General features: G+C 39.9%; 1 protein-coding gene across 4 annotated transcripts in view; it reads left to right on the top strand.

Annotated features, from left to right (window-relative positions):
* The window catches only part of samd12 (sterile alpha motif domain containing 12), a 104,810-nt gene that overhangs the window by 40,869 nt on the left and 41,505 nt on the right, over positions 1-22,436 (top strand). For 3 of the 4 annotated variants that reach the window (XM_034124370.1, XM_034124369.1, XM_034124368.1), the window contains exons 4-5: positions 4,346-4,486; positions 5,952-8,864. In XM_034124370.1, the coding sequence (XP_033980261.1) occupies positions 4,346-4,486; positions 5,952-6,103 (293 nt within the window). In that variant the 3' untranslated portion in view covers positions 6,104-8,864. Of the gene's footprint in view, positions 1-4,345; positions 4,487-5,951; positions 8,865-22,436 lie in introns of those variants that run through there. The other variant, XM_034124371.1, reaches the window with a different exon arrangement.

Below are 22,436 nucleotides of genomic sequence, written 5' to 3'. Positions count from 1 at the left end.
CTTTACCCGTGGCCGCCCCACACACAGCCATAATTAGCGTGCCATTTTAGCTTCTTGTGCAAAAAAGAACTGTTTTTGTATATGTGACTATAGTGGGCACATTTTTACCTCTTGGCACATGCTTTTATATCTGATGATTCTTTACAATTTATGCGTTGTGTGTGTGTGTGTGTGTTTGTACAGATGCACTTTAAGCTCCCATTCATCACAGCCGGTGCCAGGCTATAGCTGTAGATTAATCTGCTTCAGCCCAACACTGCTGCTCACCCACCACTCATTAATCTAAATCCCCGGGACAATGTGTTTGTGTGTGATTCTGTAAAGTATGTGTGTATACATGTGTGACTCATATTTGACTTGGGTATGAAAATCCATTCAGAACAATGTGTAAAATGCATGTTTTTTTAAGTATAGCACTCCATAAAATACAAATGCTTGGATGTGAATCAATGAATTTGGTGGAGGAGAGACCGTTTTTAGAATTCAGGGAAAGCACCAGCTCTTCTTCTTTGATCTACAAACCATCTTATAGAAAGAGTGGAAGACATTATTTACCTCATTCCAGGGCGAGCAGAAAAGCATGGTAGTCAAGATGCTACCTGAATAGGAAAGTGACAGTGAGGAAGGGGGTAGCTTGGGAGGCATGACAAAAAGGATGAAGGGTGTCGAGGTACAGTATTTTATTGCTGTATTTTCATAACATAGCTAGACTGGAATGTGGGTTAGTTTGTAGGACAGTATTTTCCCAACCCACCTATTTATATCCACATTTTCAATTCAGGAGAAGATTGAAACCCGTTTTTTTTTTAACACACCCTGACATTGCGGTACAGGCTTCTTCTACTGTAGAAAAAAATGGCTCATTCTGCCACTCAAGAATCCCTGCAGCTAACCAGAAAGCCACCAAAATACAGAATCATAAGGGCAGAGTTTTCCCTCTATGACACTCCATTACCTGATTAAAAGCACTTCAGAGTATACTTTGATCAAAAGCTCCACCTGATGGCAGCAATGAAATACCAAAAAGTAAATCAGGATCATAGCAAATGATTGAGCTGACCCAGTAAACATGGTGGACACACTTTCAACTGAGTCTTGTCAAACAGAGAAATGTTGTTTTTGTTTTTTATGAATAATACCATTCTGGTCCAATTTTGCAACTCATTTGAACGGCACATTCATGACTAGAAGTAAAGAGAACTCGAAAATGTATTTTGTGCAGTTGAACTTCTTTGATGATTTATTTAGCTAAAATTGGAAAATGCCCAAAAGTATTGCCAATATTGGAAAAAACTGAGGGCTTCACATGCTTGGCTTGTCCTCTCTGCTCTCTCTGAGTAAACAGCCTGCAGTTCAGCTGAAGTTTCACTAAGTTAATTGCACTAGACTGTGGGTCTCAGCGGAGTTATTCATGGCTTCCCCTTGCTCTGAGGAGCACACAATGAAATATTTGGAATACAACTATTTTGAAGAAATATCAAAATGTTTAGCCTAGATTTGGTAATAATTCTTGAGTGTCAAGTGCCATTTGAAATCAAAAATCCTTGCCATCAATTCTGTTTTTAGAATGTCTGGTTATAATTAAATGGTGTGGTTCTGTACTACTTGTAATGTGGTCTTTCTACTGGTAAAATATCCAACGTGTGCCGAAATTCAATAAGCCTAGCATTTCAAAGGACATTTTGTGAAAGCGGAGCTTTGCCGAGAAGACAAGAGAAGAGATTCTGTCAGCTGTCATGGAGATGAGAGAAATCTGAATCCAATCAATACTCTGACATACAAGGAGTTGTAGTGACAGGACCACAGAGTAAGTGGATGGAATACAAAACAAAAATGTGCACAGATCAAGAGGCCTACTTTAACTTCTCTGCTGTAAAAGGAGGGGTGGACAGAGTGAGCGTGTAAAATACATGTTTAGGGTCAAGAGTTAAGGATTTTCTGACATGTCTTCTTTTGCCATTGTCTTTTTTGTGTCTACCTGCCACATGAAATGAGGCCACCATGCCGTCATAGTGCTGTAAACTCGTGGAATTACCCATGCAGTAAGCTGACATAATATTGTTGTACGACCACACAGCCTTGTCATGGTCTTTTTGTCATTCGAGATGCCTTTTACAGCTGATTCAATATTTTTCTATAATTTCGTTCAACTTTTCTTCGAGTATCTCTCCCTCTCTTTCCTCATTTATTTCCTCTTGACCAATTTCCTCCTCCGTCCTCTCCTCATGGCCATGCTACACTGCTCAGTGTATTAATTGTGGTTTGAAGGATCCCCGGCTGAGGCTTGGTGGGATTGTCCAAGCCAATGACTCAGAACTGCAGGGCGAGGCAGTGAAAGCTTGGACTCCTTACAGAAGCTGTTCCACACCGCTGATACGGCACCTTGGCATCCACCGCCCAGAACTGGCAGTTTGTTCGCTGTCACCGACCAGCTCCTTTTATTCGAGTCATCCACCTGCCCACATTAATACACTTCTTGTTAAAAGCTGTTAGGGGATAAGGCCTAAGGTAATCTACAGGAAAACTTTTTTATTGAATAAAACATTAATGACCAATTCTAACTGACAGGTTTCATTCATTCTGATTTTCTGTTTTGGTGTCCTGGAAGCCTGGGTCCCTTTAATAAAAAATAAAAAGTAGATTTCTAAACTGGTGACACGTTTCTAAAGTCCACAGCTGCAAATGATACATATTCCAGCTAAAAGTTGATAAACGAAAAGTTCAACATTTTGGTGTACACTCTTAGTTGGCTTCTTGCCAAATATAAGATGAAGAAGATTGATTCTGCTCAAACGTCTCTACAGAAAGTATGCCATGATACATTGCTAAGAAAATATGCTGTTTGAACCCTTTGAGAGCTGTGTTGTATCTCCTATACTCCCGTTATTTAAGATAGACATTACTGAAGCAGAGCAAAAGTGAACCTCTGTTGCCATGCCGATCTATCTTTGGTTACAGAATGAGGTGCCAAGTGATGGTTGGTCAATATTTATAGACTCATAACAGCATGCATACCACGGTATTCTTCAGTCAATTTGTACGTCTTCCTTTTCCCCCCAACTTTTCCACCCTCCGCCCCACATTCGATTCATCAGTCCTCTATTTCTTTCCAACTCACTAATCTCATTCTTCCCATCTTGCCATTTAAATATGGTATTTTCTCTACTAAACTTTTATGACTCTACTTTGCTCCCCAGTTTGAATGTAATGGGTACATCGAGCGGCATTTTGCGTTGAAGCATCTCAACTGTGCTTCACATTTTAGCACCCATCACGCCGTACACCTAGCAAGGAGTTGCTTTTGTTAAATCGGGAAAATTGGCCCAACACAGTCAAGATTATACCACCAACACTCACAGGGTACTTAGCTTTCCAAACTGCTCCCTTTTGTGCTATGATAGCAACATGGTAGTGTTGTTGAGAAAACAAAAAAACAAGAGAGAAAATGTTAGAGAACACTGTGATAGAATAGAATATAATATATCTTTATTGTCATCATACAAAGTACAACGACATTTCTTTGGCAACTCTCACTGCAGTAAAAAATAGACACAATAAATAAATAAGAGTGGTAAAAGCAGAGGTAGTAGCGATGATAGTGCAACGAGATAATGTTTACACTTACAGTCTAAATACATATTAGTAAAATAGCCATAAGTATGTCTAAATAGTAGTGCTTGCTGACTCAACGAGCCAATCAGGACGGATCTTTGCCCTAGGCTTGAACCCAATCAGAGCCAGTTTCTTGCCAAGGGTGTCATCAGGACAAAAGAGTTAAGGGAGCTCCCGGAGTCCAACCTAACGCCTAGTAATTAGCCTGAATATCTTCCTATCTGCTTACCATCCCACATGCTACAAAGGCACTCGTAACAAGCGTTAATAATTACGCCATACTCGACCAAAATCCCCCTCATCGACACTGATTGGATGATTTAAATTATGGATTTTATACAAGGCTGTGTGTAAGGAAGGAGCTGTAAGGGATTATTGCTCAAGGGACATACATTACAGATATTTATGGGAACCCGTGTTGCGGTTCGGGAGACTGTGCTTCACATTGAGTTATGCTGTGCGTAACACTAATTCACATACACATAATGGGCAAAGGTTTTTTATAAACCCTTAGCTTTTATGTCAAAAACATGTTGCAGCCTTGAAAAGGTAAGCTATCAACTTACACTGCAAAGTTAGTGCTGCTGTAATTTCTCGAGTTTGTTTGTGTGCTCTCTGTTCCTACTCTGCTATAAATGCTTTATCCTTACCCTTTTAGAGTGTCTCTAGCTGTGCATATTTAATCCCACTCCTTCTGTCTCTTAACCTTCAGACTTTTTTTCTTCCTGCTCAGGGCGAGCTCTGATGAGATTGACAGACAGAAAGCTGGAAAGAATGGGCATCATGCAGGAAGCCCAGAGGCAGCACATCCTGCAGCAGGTCCTGCAGCTCCGCGTCCGCGAGGAAGTCCGGACCCTTCAACTCCTCACACAAGGTACAGCACCCGTTCCCCCCCTGTGAATCTCAGTCCATCATTAAATACATAAAAAACAATGTATACATTTCACCATCATAATATTTGTCTAATTTTGCATAATCATTTGATTACACCAGCTTCAAAACAACACAGGGTTATAAGAGCACGTACTGTATCTGGTTCTCTCGCGGGTAAATATTATTCACAAGGACACAGACATCTCACATTCTGATAAATATTCAAACCATTTACTGTGAAGCATTTATGTGCATGCCATCTGTAGTCATGGCAATCACTGCATGTTTTAAAGCTCACAGGAAGTGGTGAATCAGAAATGATTATGCAACTCCAAGAGTCATGGACAGATTTGCCTTCTTTGGGTATCTTTATGTAAAGTGATCACAGAACGGTCATTATATATGCAAACGTCTCAATGGTATCCGCAGCTATCCTGCTGTGATTTAAAACGCTGAAATCTTGCAGTGAAGTCAATTCATTTCAATGGAATCTCAAAACATTTGTCTGCACGAATGGTTTCTGTAGAGTTCAACTTTGATGAACACTTACATGTTGGTCTCTGATTGCCAAAGGGGAACAAACAAAAAGCTATTTTGGCTTATTTAATTCTGGATAAAAAACATCTCCACAAAAGAACAGTGGTTTACAGATGGCTATGAGAGAGGAGTCCCGTTGGCAAAGGAGCTAATCTTACTTGTTAGCTCAGAGGGCTTTATTTTCCGGCTGTTTTATTCAATTAAATGTTTTACAATTGTAAACATTACCAGGGGAAATTAAACAGAACAGTTCAAATAAGCTACAGGAGCTTTTGGGCTGCGAGGCAAGTCAACCCACTTAGCTTGCCGGCTACAGGAGTTCATCAACTATCCTTTTGTGTAGTTAAATGTGACTGCTGCTTTAAAAGTAGACTGTGGAGGGTTTTTTAATTCTTTTAAACCCAACAAAGTAGTGATTACATTTGCCTATCACCTACAGTAGCTGTTGTTCAGAAGAGAATGCTGTTGTGTGAAGCTTTAGCGCTGCAGTACTGGAATAAAGATAATAACTTTCCAACAAACCATTATAATCATAATTTGAACATGTTGTCTATTCACACAAGATAAAAATATACTCATCAAAGTGATTTAAATGTAGCGTGTATTGAATTTGACCTTTAAACAAAGACACATGTAATTGGCTCCGGCACTATCCAGCTCCCCTCTATTAACTTTTCTGTATTTAATTGACAGAATTTGCATTTCATTATAACACGTTTGTTTTCTGTTACACAAGGGACCACCATCATATGTTCCTATATATGGCACATCTGCGGTTTTCCCCTTTGGCCTTATATCTTTACTGTCAACACTTCTCACTTTGCTCAATGCATCCTCTGTAGCTTGTTTCCTAACAACAGCGGCCGCATCCTCTCCTCGCTCTCTCCGTCTCACCCCGTGATTCTCAGCTCTCGTATTCTCTTCCTCAGCACTTCCAGCAGCCGCCCTCCTCCATCACCTCTTCCAGCAGCAGCCCGTCTGCCCACAGACTCTCAAGCAGGGCTCTGCCGCAGGGGCTGAGAAACAAATTGTAGGGATCTTTGTCACTCTGCGAAATTCTTGGAAAACATTTGGAGTGTAATAAAGCAGCTCCTATCCCCCGCTGCTGTTTTGGTCCCCTATAGCAAGTGGGAAATAGAAAGAGAAAGAGAGTGCAATTGAGAGTTTAGCTGAGTGATGACACTTTGCTGAGGGCTACTCTCAGCCTTCTCGTGGTTTCTTTGCCGCTCTTTTTCTCCTCTCCTCACCTCTGTATTGATGATATGGGAAGCGACGGCTCACCTTGCCTCAGCAGCTTTAGGCGGCTGGCCTCAGAAGGAAGCAGCCTGTTAGTGGAGGCTACTTGTGCCTCGGGGAAAGAAAAGTGGTTGATGAAGGGAATATGGAAATGTAAACAAAAGGATGTGGATGAAGAGGGATGTATATGTTTTGAGTTCAGGAAATTGGATGTACATGCTGTTTTGCATGTGATTAATTATGTATAAACGCCTAAGAATCCTCACAGGAAGTAATAATTCATTATAAGGGAGGAAATGGTCTTGGAATTGAACACATTCACTCAGATATAAACAACTTTTATTTGATATTGGGTTGTTTTTTTTTGTTGTTTTTTTTATCATCACCATTGTTTAACTGAAAGTAACACATGTGGAGCAGTGAGAAAAGGAAGAGCAATTAAACCAGAGGTATTTCAAGTATCCTGAGCTGTTGCTTCCAGAGTTGCTTTTGGCAGGTAGCGAGAAATTGGAAGGAGAAGAAATGGTGGAGTATTTCCAGGCCCAAGGCGCACTTTCTCAACTCTTGCTAGAGGGAAATACAGCTGTAACCGGCAGGAAGCTGAGCCAGAAAGAGAAAGAAGTGAAGTGGAAGGTAGGAGTAGCGGCGATGAGATGATGAAGAGAAAGAAAGGAAGAGGAGGTAAAGTGAGAAGAGTTGGGGAAGAGAGAGACAGTAAGTGACAAAAAGGTATGATGAGGGAGTAAAGGAGATAGAGGCGGTGAGAAGATGGAGAGAATGGAAAGTGAGAAAGAGACGAGGTGAGAAAAGGAAACCCTTACAGTATATTACTCTACCCTCCCTCTGACGCCTGATGGAACACAAATGTATTTCTGTATTTACGAAATATTTATGTATTAAATAGTCTATAAATATACTGCAAGCACTCATATAAAAGCCAGAATTCAATAACAGTTTGTATTGATTATTCCACCTTGAGTTACCTTTGTTCACTTGCCATAGTTTAACACTTCCTGTACATGTTTCACATTAAAAGGCTCCCATGCCTTTTTGCCATGGATGAGCCCCCAGGCTTGAATGTGAAACATGTCGTTAGGAAATCTTTTTTTCTTGGCAGGAGGTGTTCCGTTAAGTGTCTAAATAAGGACAAAAAAATGGCTTAAGTTTAACCGACGAGAATTAAAGAAGCATTTCTCCTAAAACATTGCAAGTGGTGATGGTACTGTATAGGGAGTGTTGATGGAAGTAGTGGAATTATACTAAGTTTATCAAGAGAGCAGGTACACATTATCTGGCAAAGTAAAGTCCCCAGGCATTGACAGGAAATATGTCTATATGAGAGCGATCAGAGGGGCACCATCTATATAGGAAGACAAACATGATGGAGCAGACAGAAAGAGCGAGGGAAGCGTCTATAGATGTATAAAGAGAGAGGTGCAGAACAGAGCGCTGGAGCGAGAAAGGTGCACAATGGAGAGAAATGTGAGAGCAGGAGAGGGAGCGAGGTGTTGTAATTACTGCAGTGTACCCAGACAGAATTAGCTAGACGGACAGTGATTAACCTTTAAGGCTTGCTGGGCCATGGGAGGGAAATAATTAGATTTCCCCTGTCTCTTTCTCTCTCTCTGTCTCCCTGTGCCACGGGGACAGCTGAGAGTGGATGCTCATCGCTTATTGCTTACAGTCAACAGAGGTGGACAGAGGGGCTCCAAATAGAAAGTGATACCCAAACAACAGCGGCCTCTGAGTGTCCACCTGATGGGGGCCCTTTGGAGTCAGGGTGCTTAGATCCACCGTTCCCTTAAACCTCTTCTTAATGATGACATGAGTACTCTAGCTGTAGGGAGAGTGACAAAAAAAGAGCGTGATAAAGAAGTTGAAATATTGCTTACCTTCTCATCTTTGCCCAATCACTGCAAACATGCTCGTCAGTTTCAAAAAGGCTGGGTGGAGATGGTTTCAGACGTCGTTCGACAATCTAAAAAGCAATCTGAAGCACGCTGACCCACTTAGTTCGACAATATACGTGATTATATAAATCAAGTACAGCTTTGGACACTAATTGCACGTGACATCAGTATTGCTGTTAACATTGTTTGCGCCTAGTATCTTGACATAATAATGGCAAATAGTGAACAAGCTTCATAAATGAACAAAGCAAACACATCGGAAAACTTTGCTCGCTTTTTCTCATTAGCATAACAACTTGTATACTCTTGAAAGGAAAAATGCTCCACATATTCTTAATAACTTTATTATAAAATAACATTCAACATTTTGTAAGGAGTTTTGTGACAAAGTAGTCTGATAGAAGTCATTGTTTTTGTTTTTTCGAATTAAAGTGGTTGAAAGCCAATTATTTATTGAAAATATATTGAAAGTATGCCTAAAGATAAGACACACACACATACACACTTACACACACAGAAACGGCATCAATGTCATCAGCTGAAAACAGTTTTTCTAAATGAAATGACATTATTTAAGAAATGATAATCAAAGACATTTGTGTTGCTTTTACAAATCTAACTGACTTCGCGATAATGACCTGCCTTCCGTTTCAACCATACTCCTTCCGTTTCCACTATACTTTCTCTCACACATACATGCATTCTTCTCTTGCATACATATATTGTCTTCAGACATGCATATATTATTTATAATATTAAATGTAAACATTGAATGAATGTGCATGAGAGCAAAATGTATAAATATGAGCATTAAAATATATGAATATGAGAGCAAAATGTGTGAGTGAAAAATGTATAAATATGTGAGTGACAATGTATGAATGTGTGCATGCATTGAAATATGATAATATGAGAGCAGAATGTTTGAATATGAGTGTAAATATATACGTGTGAGAGTGAAAATGTATGTATGTAAAAGGAGAATGTATGTGCGTGAGAGGACCAGTATGAATTACGGCCTGTACGGCCCCTCATACAAAAGGGAGGAAATGAAAGGAACAGATCAAATCAGAAAAAGTATTTTAGAAATGGTCTTTTCTTATGTAAAATATGAAAAGGAAGGACATTTAATAAAACATCAACACATAAAGGAAAACTGAGCATTCGAGTGCGATACAGGTGGAAGTCAGTATTTTCACTCGTAAATGTCTGAGTCAGAGACAAACATGTTAGTCGCACAGTTAATATTTGTATTTAATATCCATAGAAACAAAAATGGAGAGGGCAGGGTGTTAAGCAAACATATCTTGCTCTTTTCTGGCAAATAAGTTATGGTTTTATATTAACCCCTCTGACAGCTTCAAATGTAGGCTTTGAAACTACAAGAAAGGGGGAATGAGAATGTTATGATTAATTATGTTGTTTTCCTGATAATGGCATTTCTCCATTCACATACAGTAGTTGTGTGTACAGGCCTGTTGTGACTGCACTGAATCTCCCTGAATTAACTTGTATACAAAGATTGGAAGCCGTTAAGCCGCCGCAATTCTCCACTCCTCATATAAAAAAAAATCTCATTTCACTCTTCTTCTGTATTCAATTTCATGCTTATAACCATTTGAGAGTTTTTTCACTAACAGTCCGATGCCAGTAAATATGCTATTACTGGCTTGTGAAATCATCACTCTTAAAGAAACTTGAATTACACAGCTGACAGAGCTCTATGAAAGAGGTTTTCTGAGTACATCGCGCTAATCTGTGAATGTAGACACAGGCTCTCTGTTTATGCTTCATTTACTCTAACAAAGTTTCATTTAAAGGAGAATCCAAGGAAACTATGAAATAAATTAGACATGGATGCTCTACAGTTTTTTTTTCTTAGTTTGTGTGAAGTTTGTTTGTTTGCTCCAATCCAGGTTTGACTTGTTCTAGTATTTCTGAGTTGTTAAACAGGTACCTTTCATGTAAATGATGGCAGTGCTGCTGCCAATCAATCGGATCAATTGTAAAACCAAACATTAAAGATCTAATGAATAATAAAGAACCCTTCTGTGAGCGTCTAGGTAGTTTTTTCTACATAGTGTCGGCGTTATTTGTGATTTAAAATCTGCCTCAAGATTACAATAGCGCTGCAGTCGTTGTTTAAGCATAATTCTCAGACACAATAGTCTACATTACTTATTCAAGTCTTAGGGTGAAAAAGTTCAAAACCACTTTTAGTAGGGGACTGCGTCCCCGAGGCAGTAAATGAAGGAAGCTTTCCTGTTGTGCTTTAGTAGACCCCGGTTCCTTTGCTCCAGGCACCTTAATGAATTATCTCTCTCCGCTTTATGGCTTTATAAAGGAAATCTCTTCAGTCGGAGAGCTTCTCAGAACAGGATGTCCTTTTCTAAGTTTATAACTAGTTCAACATGTTAAGTTTACTGCCTGATGATCCAGAGAAACTTGACGGAGCTAAACTCCGAAAAAAGGCAAACATTGGGGCTGTACGTTTCCCACTAGTATACTAGATTAACACTTAAAGGTCACCTATCATGCTATTTTTAGGCAATAGCATAGGTCTCAGCTATATAAAAATATATATAAAACTTGTCTATGAAGTGTTTTGCTCAAAATACCAAACAGATCACCCATTCTAGCCATGCCTCATATCCCTCTATTTCACTTCCTGTTTCAAAAGTGCTGATTTTGGGTATAAAGCTTTAAAAAAATGAATAAAATAAAAAAAATGATAAAAAAAAAAGAGGGGCAGAGTTTTTGCGGGAGATTCTACCGGCAGATACTGCCGTGATGAAACGACATATCATGGATTATCAAGGATTATTTCTGAAACAGTATGGAGCTCAAAGGCTTTCTCTCTTGCCGGTTATACCACAAGGTGAGTTCCTTTTTATTTCCTGCTTCTTCACGCACATACTCTCTCCAGTACAGGTTAGCTCTGAGTGTTAGCGATGCTAATGTAAACACCGACCATATTACGTCCAAAAACAGTCGGGCATTGTTTCTGATAGCAACGTTTCTGATAGTCTGCATTGCCGATATTACGTCATATCGGACGCAAATCTGGATCAGCTCCGTTGTACCCCCGTTTTTAGAGATTTGGGTACGGAGGAAAAGAGAGAGGGTTTTATTTTCTGACACTGCGTGAGTTCCCTGATACACCGGGGACACATATTTATGTATAAAAGACATCAAAAAGTGCATCTTGCATGATAGGTCCCCTTTAATTTTACAGACTTCTGATTGGTTGATAACAAGACACCAAATCGATAACATTGTAATGCCAACAGGCCTGAACAGAGGTCATTGTTAGCCTGCCTCAATAGAAAGGAGCTGGGTGAACATGTTCAAGGCATGTCTGCTTTAGCTTTTTACTCCCAAACTATACGTGATAAGTCCAATTAAATACACTATTTTCTTTTAAGATTTCTTATAAGGTTTTCAAGTCCATTGCACTTCAGACACACCAAAGTGATGACAAGGTATACCGAAACACTGTAAAGTATATTAGACAAAGGTACCTGCAGTAAAAACAAAGAAAACACTTAAACATTCAAAAGAGCAGTTTTTTTGTCAAGTGCACACATGATAAAGTAACTACATTATAAGGTTAATGTTTGCTCAGCTTGTTTCCCTGATAAGTTAAAAGTTTCAGTTTTGTATTACCAGGAGCCTAATTATCCGCAGGGATGTCTTGCCTTCCAAAACAAACAGACCCAGGATACAAAAAATAAATAAGGTCAAACGAGGTAAACATTGGCTCAGCTTGTTTCTCCGAAAAAAATCATCCAATGACTAAAACCCTTCATCTGGTTAAATGTACTTTAAAAATAACCCAGAACTAACAACTGTATTTGAAAAAAGTTGGTTTAAAGTGGATAAAAAGTCATGTATTAACAGTTTATGGCACATTACCTAAACGCAAATTGGTCACAATTACAGGCAAATTGATGAATAAACCTGTTTTTCTCAATGTTTGAAAATAGTTGGAAACATTTGGAATAATGTAAGAGAAGAATGCAATAAAATATATTATATTTTATACCTTTTTAAAACCTTTATAATACATACTGTATCTTACTCTTGAAGTCTGACTGAACAGTTTTTATGAGCAAAAGTGTATCGTACCAGGACATTATGGGCAAATAGATAATTTTTACTCTGAAGTCTTTATTGAAACCATTTGCTCTGAAGTCTTAAGCAGCTGAGGGGTTACTACTGTCCTTCCTTTGGGCTCTCAGTCACATGTCCTGTGTGTTGGAAGCTGAGAGCCTATTATCCAAGCTCTCTCCTAAGGATCCTCTCCTCTGTGGAGGCACTTCCTCCTTAAACCTTACTTGACTCCATCTATCCACCCTCCCCTCTATCTCCCCTCTTTCTCTCCCTCCCTCTCTTTTTCTTGCTGCAAGCGAAGGTCAAATTAATTCTTTTTCATAATTTCCTGTCAGCGATATTCCTTCCTCAGAGACTCCCATCTATGGCCCAGTGCCTGGAAGATGTGATTAAGGTAAAAACCAAGTGAATACCTGTGTCTGTAAAAAGGGAATTATGTATTTTTGCCCTTATCCATATAGATATAAGTTGCACTGTAATATAAAATGTAATAAAGTCTCTCTCACAGTGTTACACTTCTTTAAAAATGAATGCAAAGCCAATGCTGTGGGTGACTCGCTACATTAGGAGCTAATGTTGGGCTCGTACTCACAAAGGAAATGTCATTTAGAACAGCTTCACTGCTCCGACGACTCGGTGTGCCCAGACCTTGCTCATTAATGCTGTGGGTCTCAAAGCCTAAATGCAGACATCCACAACATCACTACACACCTCAGAATGTAATAATGTTATGAAATACAAAGAGTAATTGCGTCCCCTGTTGTGAAAGCAAAGGTTCTTTTCATTAAGGCTTGAATTGAAACTGGCCGTGGTAACGAAGGTAGAGCAGACACCCCATAGTTTACATGGCATTCATTCAATCAGTAAATGGAGTCCAGTTATACTTTCAAATAAGAAGGGAGGGAGAGAGGAAGGAAAAGACAAAGAAAATGAGCATAACTAATGCAGCATCTTGAATAGAGTCCCCCCCCTTCTCTTATATTCTCAAGCTATAATTCTCCTTGACATCCAGTGAAGACTCCCTGCTCAGGGCCTCCAATTACAGACTCTCACTCCAAGCGTTTCACACTGGACTGCCAGTCCGCCATTTCATTTTTTTTCTAAAGTGAAATAAAGCAGAGAGAGAGAGAGAGTTGAGCAACGTCAAGGTTAGGCGAAGCACATTTCATCTAGTTGTACCCAGGGACAAGCAAAAGAGATGCACGAATATACAACAAACCCACTCTTATCTCCAACTCTAGCTCTCAAGGACAGAAGAGCAGGATGCAGCCGTCAGAACAGCATGTGCACATCTCTTAATGAAGCTGAATTCAACAAAAGATGTGAGGGAGTGGAAGACGTGAGAGAATAGAGAAGGAATAAAGGGAGATAATGAAGAAAGATAAACAGAGAGACAGAGGAATAGAAGGTGCACAGGTGGAATAGCTGGAGGCACAGCACCGGCACTCCAGTCGTATTGGATATGTTGCTTGGGAAAGCGCCGTCTCCTGGCCTTTGACCCCTGGCGGAGGGAAACAGATTGCTTTGACAGGTCCACTGACATCACATGAGAGGTTTTGCTCTTTTGCCAGAGTCTCTGGAGGGTCCTTGGCTGGCCCCATATCCAGGCATTACTGTAGCTTCTGCATTATAATACAGAATTATAAAGGGGAATTTGAAGAAAGCTTAGCAGTCAATGCATCATTTGTATAGACGGGATCTCGTGCCACAAAAGGGCAAGTCTCTGCAGGGCATCCCGTCAGTCATGTTAACTTAATGAAGTTCATGCATTTTGCACAGCTGAACTGTAAGCTATGTTTGTGTGAAATCACAACCTGACCTCTATATAACAAAATTCACCCTGCCGATGCATCAAACCCCAACGCTCATGTATTCCTTTTTAACCAGAAGCGGCGGGTAGGGTTTCACTGGGCAGAGCCACATTCATTAGTTTATAGTGATATGAGGAGCCATTAAAAAGTCATCGTATCGGTCGCCCTGCAGCACGGCTGGTTCCACCCAGTCTGCTGCCGTCTCCAGCCTCTCTGACCACCTCCGGACATCCAGGAGCCAGGGCGGCGTGGACAGTGCAGACTCCTGAGCGCACGCCTTCAGCTTCCCAGCACTCGCTCATGTTCTTACCAACCTGGATCAATAGCCAGAGGACACTTACTGTACTCTGAGACTGGCCATTACCCCATAAACATGCCTGAGCACTGGCTCCAGACCTACTCTACGTACGTGTAATGGAGAACAGAAAAATGGCACTCAAGGAGTTGTTTTGCCCACTGTTCGTTGCCAAGGCGACCATTATGCAGTTTTTGAGGTAACGTGGAAGTAGGTTTATTAGTTCATGCATTAGAGCAAATGCAATTATGTGTTTATATCACATACAGTACAACTGTTCCTGGTACTAGGGATGGGCATTTCAAGCAGAAATACTATTCGATATTTACTGGGAATTATTCGACCATTATTCAAAGACATACTGCACAAGCACAAACTCACACACACTTCTTCCACACTTTTTTTAATAGCACTCCAGTTTCCAATCATGATTTTTCATCAATAAATGATGCTCCTTTATTTAATCACAAAATCCCAAATCATGTCCCATCCCTACCTGGTACTTAACCTGAGATAACACATTAATAGGATAATTCTGCTGTTAAATGTTTCTAGCCTACTGTGCAAAGAACACAATTACTTTCATTACAATTATATTTTTATTTATGAACATTTGAGATGGCAAACCAGGTTAGAGTGTTATACATTTCTTTTACTATTCATATGTTCCTATGGAAGGACTTTTAGTTGCACATTTATGGTCTTAGTGCACTTAAATGATGCTGCTGAGAAGCAGAACCGCAGAGGTTAAATGTATTAATTAGTCTGTATTTATGTGTTGCACAAAAATAACAAGCTAATGAAATTGTATCATAAAGCAGTGGCACCAGCAAGATGCATTAGCATCCTGTTTACTGTCTTTTGCCAACCTATATATTAACATGTAAAATTGACTGCATCCTATACAGAAAACACTTGATTTTGAGGTGTTCTGTTCAGAGAACTAGCTGCTTAACATATAGTCTCATAGTCCCTGACACATATAGTACTGTGTTAGTCTGTCTTTAGTGTAAATGCATACAGTGTTCTTCATTAATATTCTGATCTTCAAGAGACCCTATTATGCTTTTGGAGAGATTTTCCTTTTCTGTATTGTTTGTATATAGTATATATTTGTTTTGTGCATGTAGATGGTCTGCAAAGGCTAAAATCCCAAAGTTCCCCCCAGAGGGAGTTTCTCTCCCACACTCTTGCCTGAAACGCCTCCATTGGAATACTTAGTGTACTACTGGAACTTAACAGCATCAGTATGTAACAGTTGCGCTTCTATTGGCTAGTGCTCCAACACATTGTACATAGGGGAGGGACATCTCTAAGCAGTTGACCAATCACAACAGAGCCAGCCAGGTAACCAATCTGAGTAGACTGGACTGGGACAGAGGGAGAAAAGATTAAACAATGTCACATTAGAGGTACAAAATACAAATATGCATAATATGTCTTCTTTAAAGTATTCCTTTATACAGTTCTGGCTGTCACTAAAGCTTGAAAGGGAGCACTTCTTTACATCAGAAATATAATATTTACACTGTAAAATGTTTCTACAGGTTTATTCACAATGTAGACGCTCTAGTTAAAGTTCAATATTATGGTGCTTAACTAAAGTCATTCCCCTGCGAGTTATTGACGTATGTTTATGTGAATATCAAGATGACATATGAAGCTAAGCAAGGAGCCAGAGTGACTGAAACCTAAATAATATGTATTCACTGAATCACTAAATCCCCTCAGAAAGCATAGCTTCAAAGGAGCATAAAGATGAAGTTGAAGGAGAGAGTAAGAGGTGTGTTGAGTGAAAAGAGAGAGATACCAAGGACATTTTGAGAGAAATGGGGTGCAACGAGAAGGTACATAAAAGGAAATGATGTATATTACACTAGTCCGGGATCATGGTATGTGTATGGAGGATTTATGGCGGTGTACTTAGCAACAGTGCGGCACCACACCTGATCATCCATTATTATTGTAACATCTCTCACTTTGGGGGCAGACATGACTGATGGGGAGCTGTTAATGACTTTGGGTTCAAATTGGTTTGACCACAAATGCGACACAAAGTATTTAAAAAGCTGGGGTTTGAAATTGGACATTGTCTAAAAAGAACATCGTCATTAATCAACTGATTACTGTAAAAAATAGATTAATGACACTTTATTGTGTATATTACAATGGGAAAAGAAAATGCAAGCAATTAACAAACTTATATCTCAAGTGCAACTTCAGCTTTCCTCTTGTGTCTTCATACATATTCATGTTAAACTTCACTTGGTGTTTGCTTTAAGAATGTACATAGTGTACAGTACTTTTTTTATTTGGGTCGTAGGGACAATAGCTATACTCTTTCCCTAATTACTGTAGTTTCTATAGGGGACGAAGTATGAGCAAAATTGCCAATTGCTGTTGCACCCATGGTGAACTTCTACTCTAATTAATGTGATTGGACACCCTAATAGCCCACTCTTCTCACAATCACTAAAAAGGCATACGTGACAGTGATTTACTGTAAAACACAAGAAAAAATGTAACTCAAAAGTGAGCCTTGTATGAGAAATACTGATTAACCTAGCCCACATCACTCATAATTGGTGCCATTAGTCTTTTTATGCGTGATTGCCTGCCAAAATGTCAGCTTATCTATTTCCCCCTTGTCGCATTTTCTATTCTTTTTTTTTTCTCAACCGTCTGTAATTAAAAGTGAATGTCTCAGAGCCAAGTGGGCGACTTTTCATTGTTTGTTTTCAACTAGTGGTGAAAGTTCTCGAAAGCAGTGCTTGTTATCAAAAAGCACACCCTCAGCACATGTACTCGTTCCTGCACATTGCACAGCACTGTGTTGGGTCACAATGGAAGTTATTAAATAACACAGAGAAATAACACCATGTCCTGAATGACTCATGCTCAGTATTGTGTTGACCATGGTGGGAAATTAGCCTCTCAGTTAAGCACGGAGTGGTCTGTTCTGTTCAATACTTAAGTTCTGTAATATATGTAATATAATTGTAATGTCTAAACAGCTCTTCAATAGATTGCCATTCACTTTTGAGCAAACATTTGGTCCACAGAATTGTTGTAATTGTTTTTGTGAGCCTACTTTTCATTTACTGCCCTCATCAGGTCCCACTTTCTATTCTTCCAATACTTTGATTTATGACCAAAAAAGAATTCTATCAGACTCGGCTATATGTTTTGTTAGTGCTAATTAGCAACTGTAAATATGCTAACATGCTTTATTAAGTTAAAAATAATTAATGGCTAACCGTTAGCATGCTAACTTAGCTAGCTTAAAGCACTGCTGTGTCTAATCACACCCGAACAGAGTCAGCTAGTCTTGTTTGTTCTTTGATATACACTGACTACATCTACATGCACAACGTATTCTAGTGTTTGACCTTACTCAGAAAAAGAAAAAAGTAGTCATTGTTTTATCTTTCAAAGGGGATCTGACTGGCAGGTGTTTGGCATCTATAAATAAAGACTTGTGAGCACATCTGTTTTTGACTTAACAAGTTAGGATTGTTGGTTATGTATGAGGGTTAGGTGCCCTCTAGTAGCAGCATCAGCAGCAAGTAAAGCATTAATCTGCCCCCTTAATAGCTTATTTTTTTAGAGAACTTCACTCCCAAAATGTATTTAAGATGGCATTGGTTTAAGCTTCAGGTTTTAACAGAATTAATTGTAACTGAGCTGAGCTTTTTATCCACAGTACCACAGGACCTCAAGCTTCAGAGGCTTTTTTACTTTTATTTTAATTACTTAATAAATATTTAGAGGCAAGGGTTGCCAGGGGGATGAAATATAAATGAGGCTTTTTTTGTAAATAGCTAATGATATAATTCCTTGCACATTTTATCTCTGTTTATGGTTGTTGTGAGTGTCTGCACCTTTATTTATGCACTTTACGTGTATAGATTTTAAGTACATGCTGTACACACACTGGCACACAATCGGTGTTCTCCCGCTCAGCTCTCTTAAAAACAGTTACCTTTTCACTTAACTTTCCCATACCTCTTACCCATGCGTGCTATGTACAAGCTACAGCTGAGGAGTTTTGGGCTGAACTTGCCCTCCATTAAAGATTTAGCTTGTTCACAGAGGGGAGTTATTAGAGGCAGGGGCCCCTGCTCCTCAGGAAGAGGTTTCACATCAGGACCAGTTTGTTGCATTGTCAGTAGATGAAAGCCAGTTTGTTGAAAGGTCTTTTTGCTATTCCACATGATTGATCTTCCTCCGCCCCCTTACCCAAGCCCTCTTTCACCAGCTTTGAATGCTCAGCTCCTTGTCTCTCCTCTCTCTGGATTTTCTTTTCACAGCTAGTTTGTGCCTGTGTTATCTATGTACATGTCAATGTCTCATGTATTTAATTGTCTCTCCACGATTGTCCTTCTAATCCTCCCACATTGCTGTTGCATTATTACAAGAGCCGTGCTTCTCTCCGGCAGCAGCATGAGGATCTGTGCTTTCTTTAAAATGTCCCTTTGGCTTTATTCCATTTCTTTCCTTCTTCTGTTTCTCATTGTCTCCTTCTGGAAGTTTTCCATGTTTTGAGTCAGATACTGGTCAGCGATCTTTTGCCCCTGCCAGTCGCTGCGCTTGAGGGACATTCCTGATATAATTACAGCTTTTGATTATCCTCCAGACTGACCCCAGGATGCCCTGGCCCGATGTAGCAGCCGGCTGCCAGCCGCTACAACTGCTGCAGCTAATGAGGGTCGTCCAGTGTTTCCCACTGCTGGCTGACTCCCTGATTTATTGTTTCACTCAGTTCATACCTGCGGCAGCATTCCTGTATATTAGGAAACATTAAATAAGGAAGTTTACTCTACGACTAATGTACCTATCCTGTGGACTTTTGCAGACAAGTGTGCTAAATAGCAGCAGGTACCTAGCAGTGATGTAGTGTTAGGTGTGTAATCCCTCATATGGAAATTGGTTTTAACACAGCTTCACATGCAGCGCCACGCTGCATAACTCTGATGTGACATTAAAGCCTGACATATAGTACATGCTGAAAATGAAAATGCGGACATATTACAGTAAATCAGAGTTAAGCTTGATGAGATGCACTGATGGAAACATACACTCTAGAGGACTGTAGTCGGCTGGGAGGGAAGTCATAATGCTACATTGACTGCCTTCTTACTGTAGCTCAAGGACCATCACTGAGTGGGTTTTGTAGATGAAATATCTTCAGCATAATTCTTCTTCTTTAATGAACGTATAACTACATTTACTTAAATACGAGATCTGACTATTTGTTATATTCTACCATTGCTAACTAAAGATCTTGAATTTGCAAATAGATACAATGGGTGCAAAAACTCAAATTTGCTTGTTTTACACTTCCCCTAGATAAATGATTTTGACGCTCTGTCCAAAAAGCAACGTTTTGACCAACCAAAAACATCTTTCATCCCTCAGTCAGCAGAGCCAACGGCCACTAGATGCACTAATCCATCAGCTGTCAATCAAAAACATTTCTCATTGGAATGATTGACTTTAGATGTCAAACCAGTGGACCATAAAGTTGTCAGTGCAGCGGATGCAGGGAAAAATATATGCTCCTACCAATGTAGAGTAGTATTGATATACAGTATAATCCTGTCTTGAGTTATTGGCTCTCACTGCATAAGCTAAAGCTGCAGCTTTGACTAAATCATGTGTCTGGGGGGGGAGTTCTCCTAAATATGTATACATGCAAGTGTGCAGGCCCTGCATTCTCTATATGTTTTGGTCTGCAGTATATATTTTCAGAAAAGGTTTATTTTACCCCTTTTCAATGTGCAACACCGCCTCACAGTTTAACACAGATGTATTGTCATTGTTCTTCACTACCCATAGAAAAGATGCCTTAATCTCTAAGTCTATAGCTGCCTTTCTTACAGAATATGTACGCTTTGTGGGAGTATCATCAAAGCAATGTGTCTCAGTCTAGTGTATTGGCTACAAGTTAGAGGGTATGGAAAGATCAGAGGTCAATTTAAGTACCTGAAAAATAAAGTAACTTTGATTAAAATCCCCACAAACACATGCATTCAGTGACTCTTTAACGAGCCCCCCATGTAAAGATACAGGCACCTGCGACAGTTGTATTACATATATTATTTCTAACTTCCATACAGTCACTGCTTTTAGTTCTGTGGCTCTGCCGGTGTGTGTGGAGGAACAAGGCACTAAACGCTATGGACTCGCCTGTGTAGACATACCCTCCTTTGCTCATCTGTCATGTACACAAGCACTTTGTAATTACAACAGCTCGGTGTGTGTGTGTGCTGATTATGGTTTATGGTGGGTTGGTGTTTATAACCTTGGCAAATCAAAGGCAACCTCTGTAACCTCTGATATTCTTTTGGACAGACACACACACACTCCCAGATTCATGAACACACACACACACACACACACACACACACACACACACACACACACACACACACACACACACACACACACACACACACACACACACACGTGCTCGGTGTCCTAACCGCAATTATGCAGATGGAGAGAGAGTAAGTGGCTAGCGAGCAACGCTTTAATTTGAATTCCTTCTTTCACCCTCCATGTTTCACTAATAGTTCCATTTACAGTCATTTGTTCCGCCTTTGGCAATGACTCATAACAAAGGCATTTGGATGTAAAACAAATGTATGACACACGTGTATGTACACACACCCTTTTTGTACCCTTCCTCATTCTTTACACATTTTACCTCCCCTCCTTGCACTTTTCTCAATTCCATCTCCACCTGCACCTTTTCTAAACTATCACTGTTACAGCTTTGGGCTGCAGAAAGTGTAGAATTATGGCATGTCAGTGTTTTAAGTGTTGCCACTATAAAATGGGCGCAGAGAAGCCATAAGAAGTAGAATAAAGCAGGCCGGCCATGCTCTGCTATGCCAGCCATTTACTACCCTGGCACGGCAATATCATGATACAGTGCACTCTTGGGGCACATGACACCAAATCTACCCAGAAGATATTTATGAGGGATATATTAGTTTTCATTATGCACACATTAAATCATCAGTTGAAATATTAGGTGAGCGCCATGATTTCCACCCTGGAGCCCGAAAACATTTGCAGAAACTCCTGTTTTTGCTTTAAAGCTTTATTTGCCCATTACCACAGTGGTTTGGAAGTAGTTCACTTTTGAGTGCCTTTAACTCTAACCCTGTCTGTCTGACTCTGACAGACACAGCACAGATTGCTACTTAACCAGTTCCCAGTGGAGAACATGGACCGCTCCTTTGAGGATAGAGCGGCTATGTGGTCTTTTATGGGACATTCTGGATGTTGTGTTTGACTACAGCAGGAATACCTGGGAGGGCAATAAAAAAGCTTCAACAAAGTATAATCACAGTAAAGAACATCTAGAAGGATATCATGGATTTGTAACTGTTACCACATCAAACACTATCTTCCTGATTCCCACAATAGATGCCATAGACATGTTTCATGGGAATTATCAGCACTGTGCTTCTCTGCTGGTCGGGCTGTATAAATATCTCCGAACAGCTTGACCTGTGCAGGTTTAATATTGATTGCGATATGAGATGCACTGTTTGCTAAATGTTCTCCACAAACCTCCTGCTGCATATTCTCTGTTTTTACGCCCACATCCCGCTCACTAACACTTCTGGAGTTAAAGGTTGTTCTGAAGCAACAGTACCTTGCTTTCCTGTCACACATGAACGAGTCAGAACGGAGGTAACTGACAAGTAGGTGTTAGTGAGTCAGTGTTTGTTCTGCAGAGCACACTGTGGATCCGTGCATACTCATTTGGACTGTGGACCCACAGGGCCGTGCATTCACTTTCCCAGAATAACAATGTTAATCTTGGATCACTGGCCTGTTTTCTTTCAGAATGCAAGCCTCTCAGAGGGGGAATAACAATCTACATTTTGTCTAAATTAAGACTCTGTTCATAGGCCCCTTAAGTATGTTTGACTAAATAAATGAAGGCTATATTCTGCTTCCAATACCCATTTTGTGTTCTTCTCAACCAGAATTAACCACAAAGGCTCGTTCTACTCAATTGTTTACAAACTA

This window comes from Trematomus bernacchii, unplaced genomic scaffold, assembly GCF_902827165.1.
Source record: "Trematomus bernacchii unplaced genomic scaffold, fTreBer1.1, whole genome shotgun sequence".
Lineage (NCBI taxonomy): Eukaryota > Metazoa > Chordata > Actinopteri > Perciformes > Nototheniidae > Trematomus > Trematomus bernacchii.
The sequence above is the reverse complement of the archived record's forward strand: the minus strand, read 5'-3'. Positions and strand labels throughout refer to the sequence as shown.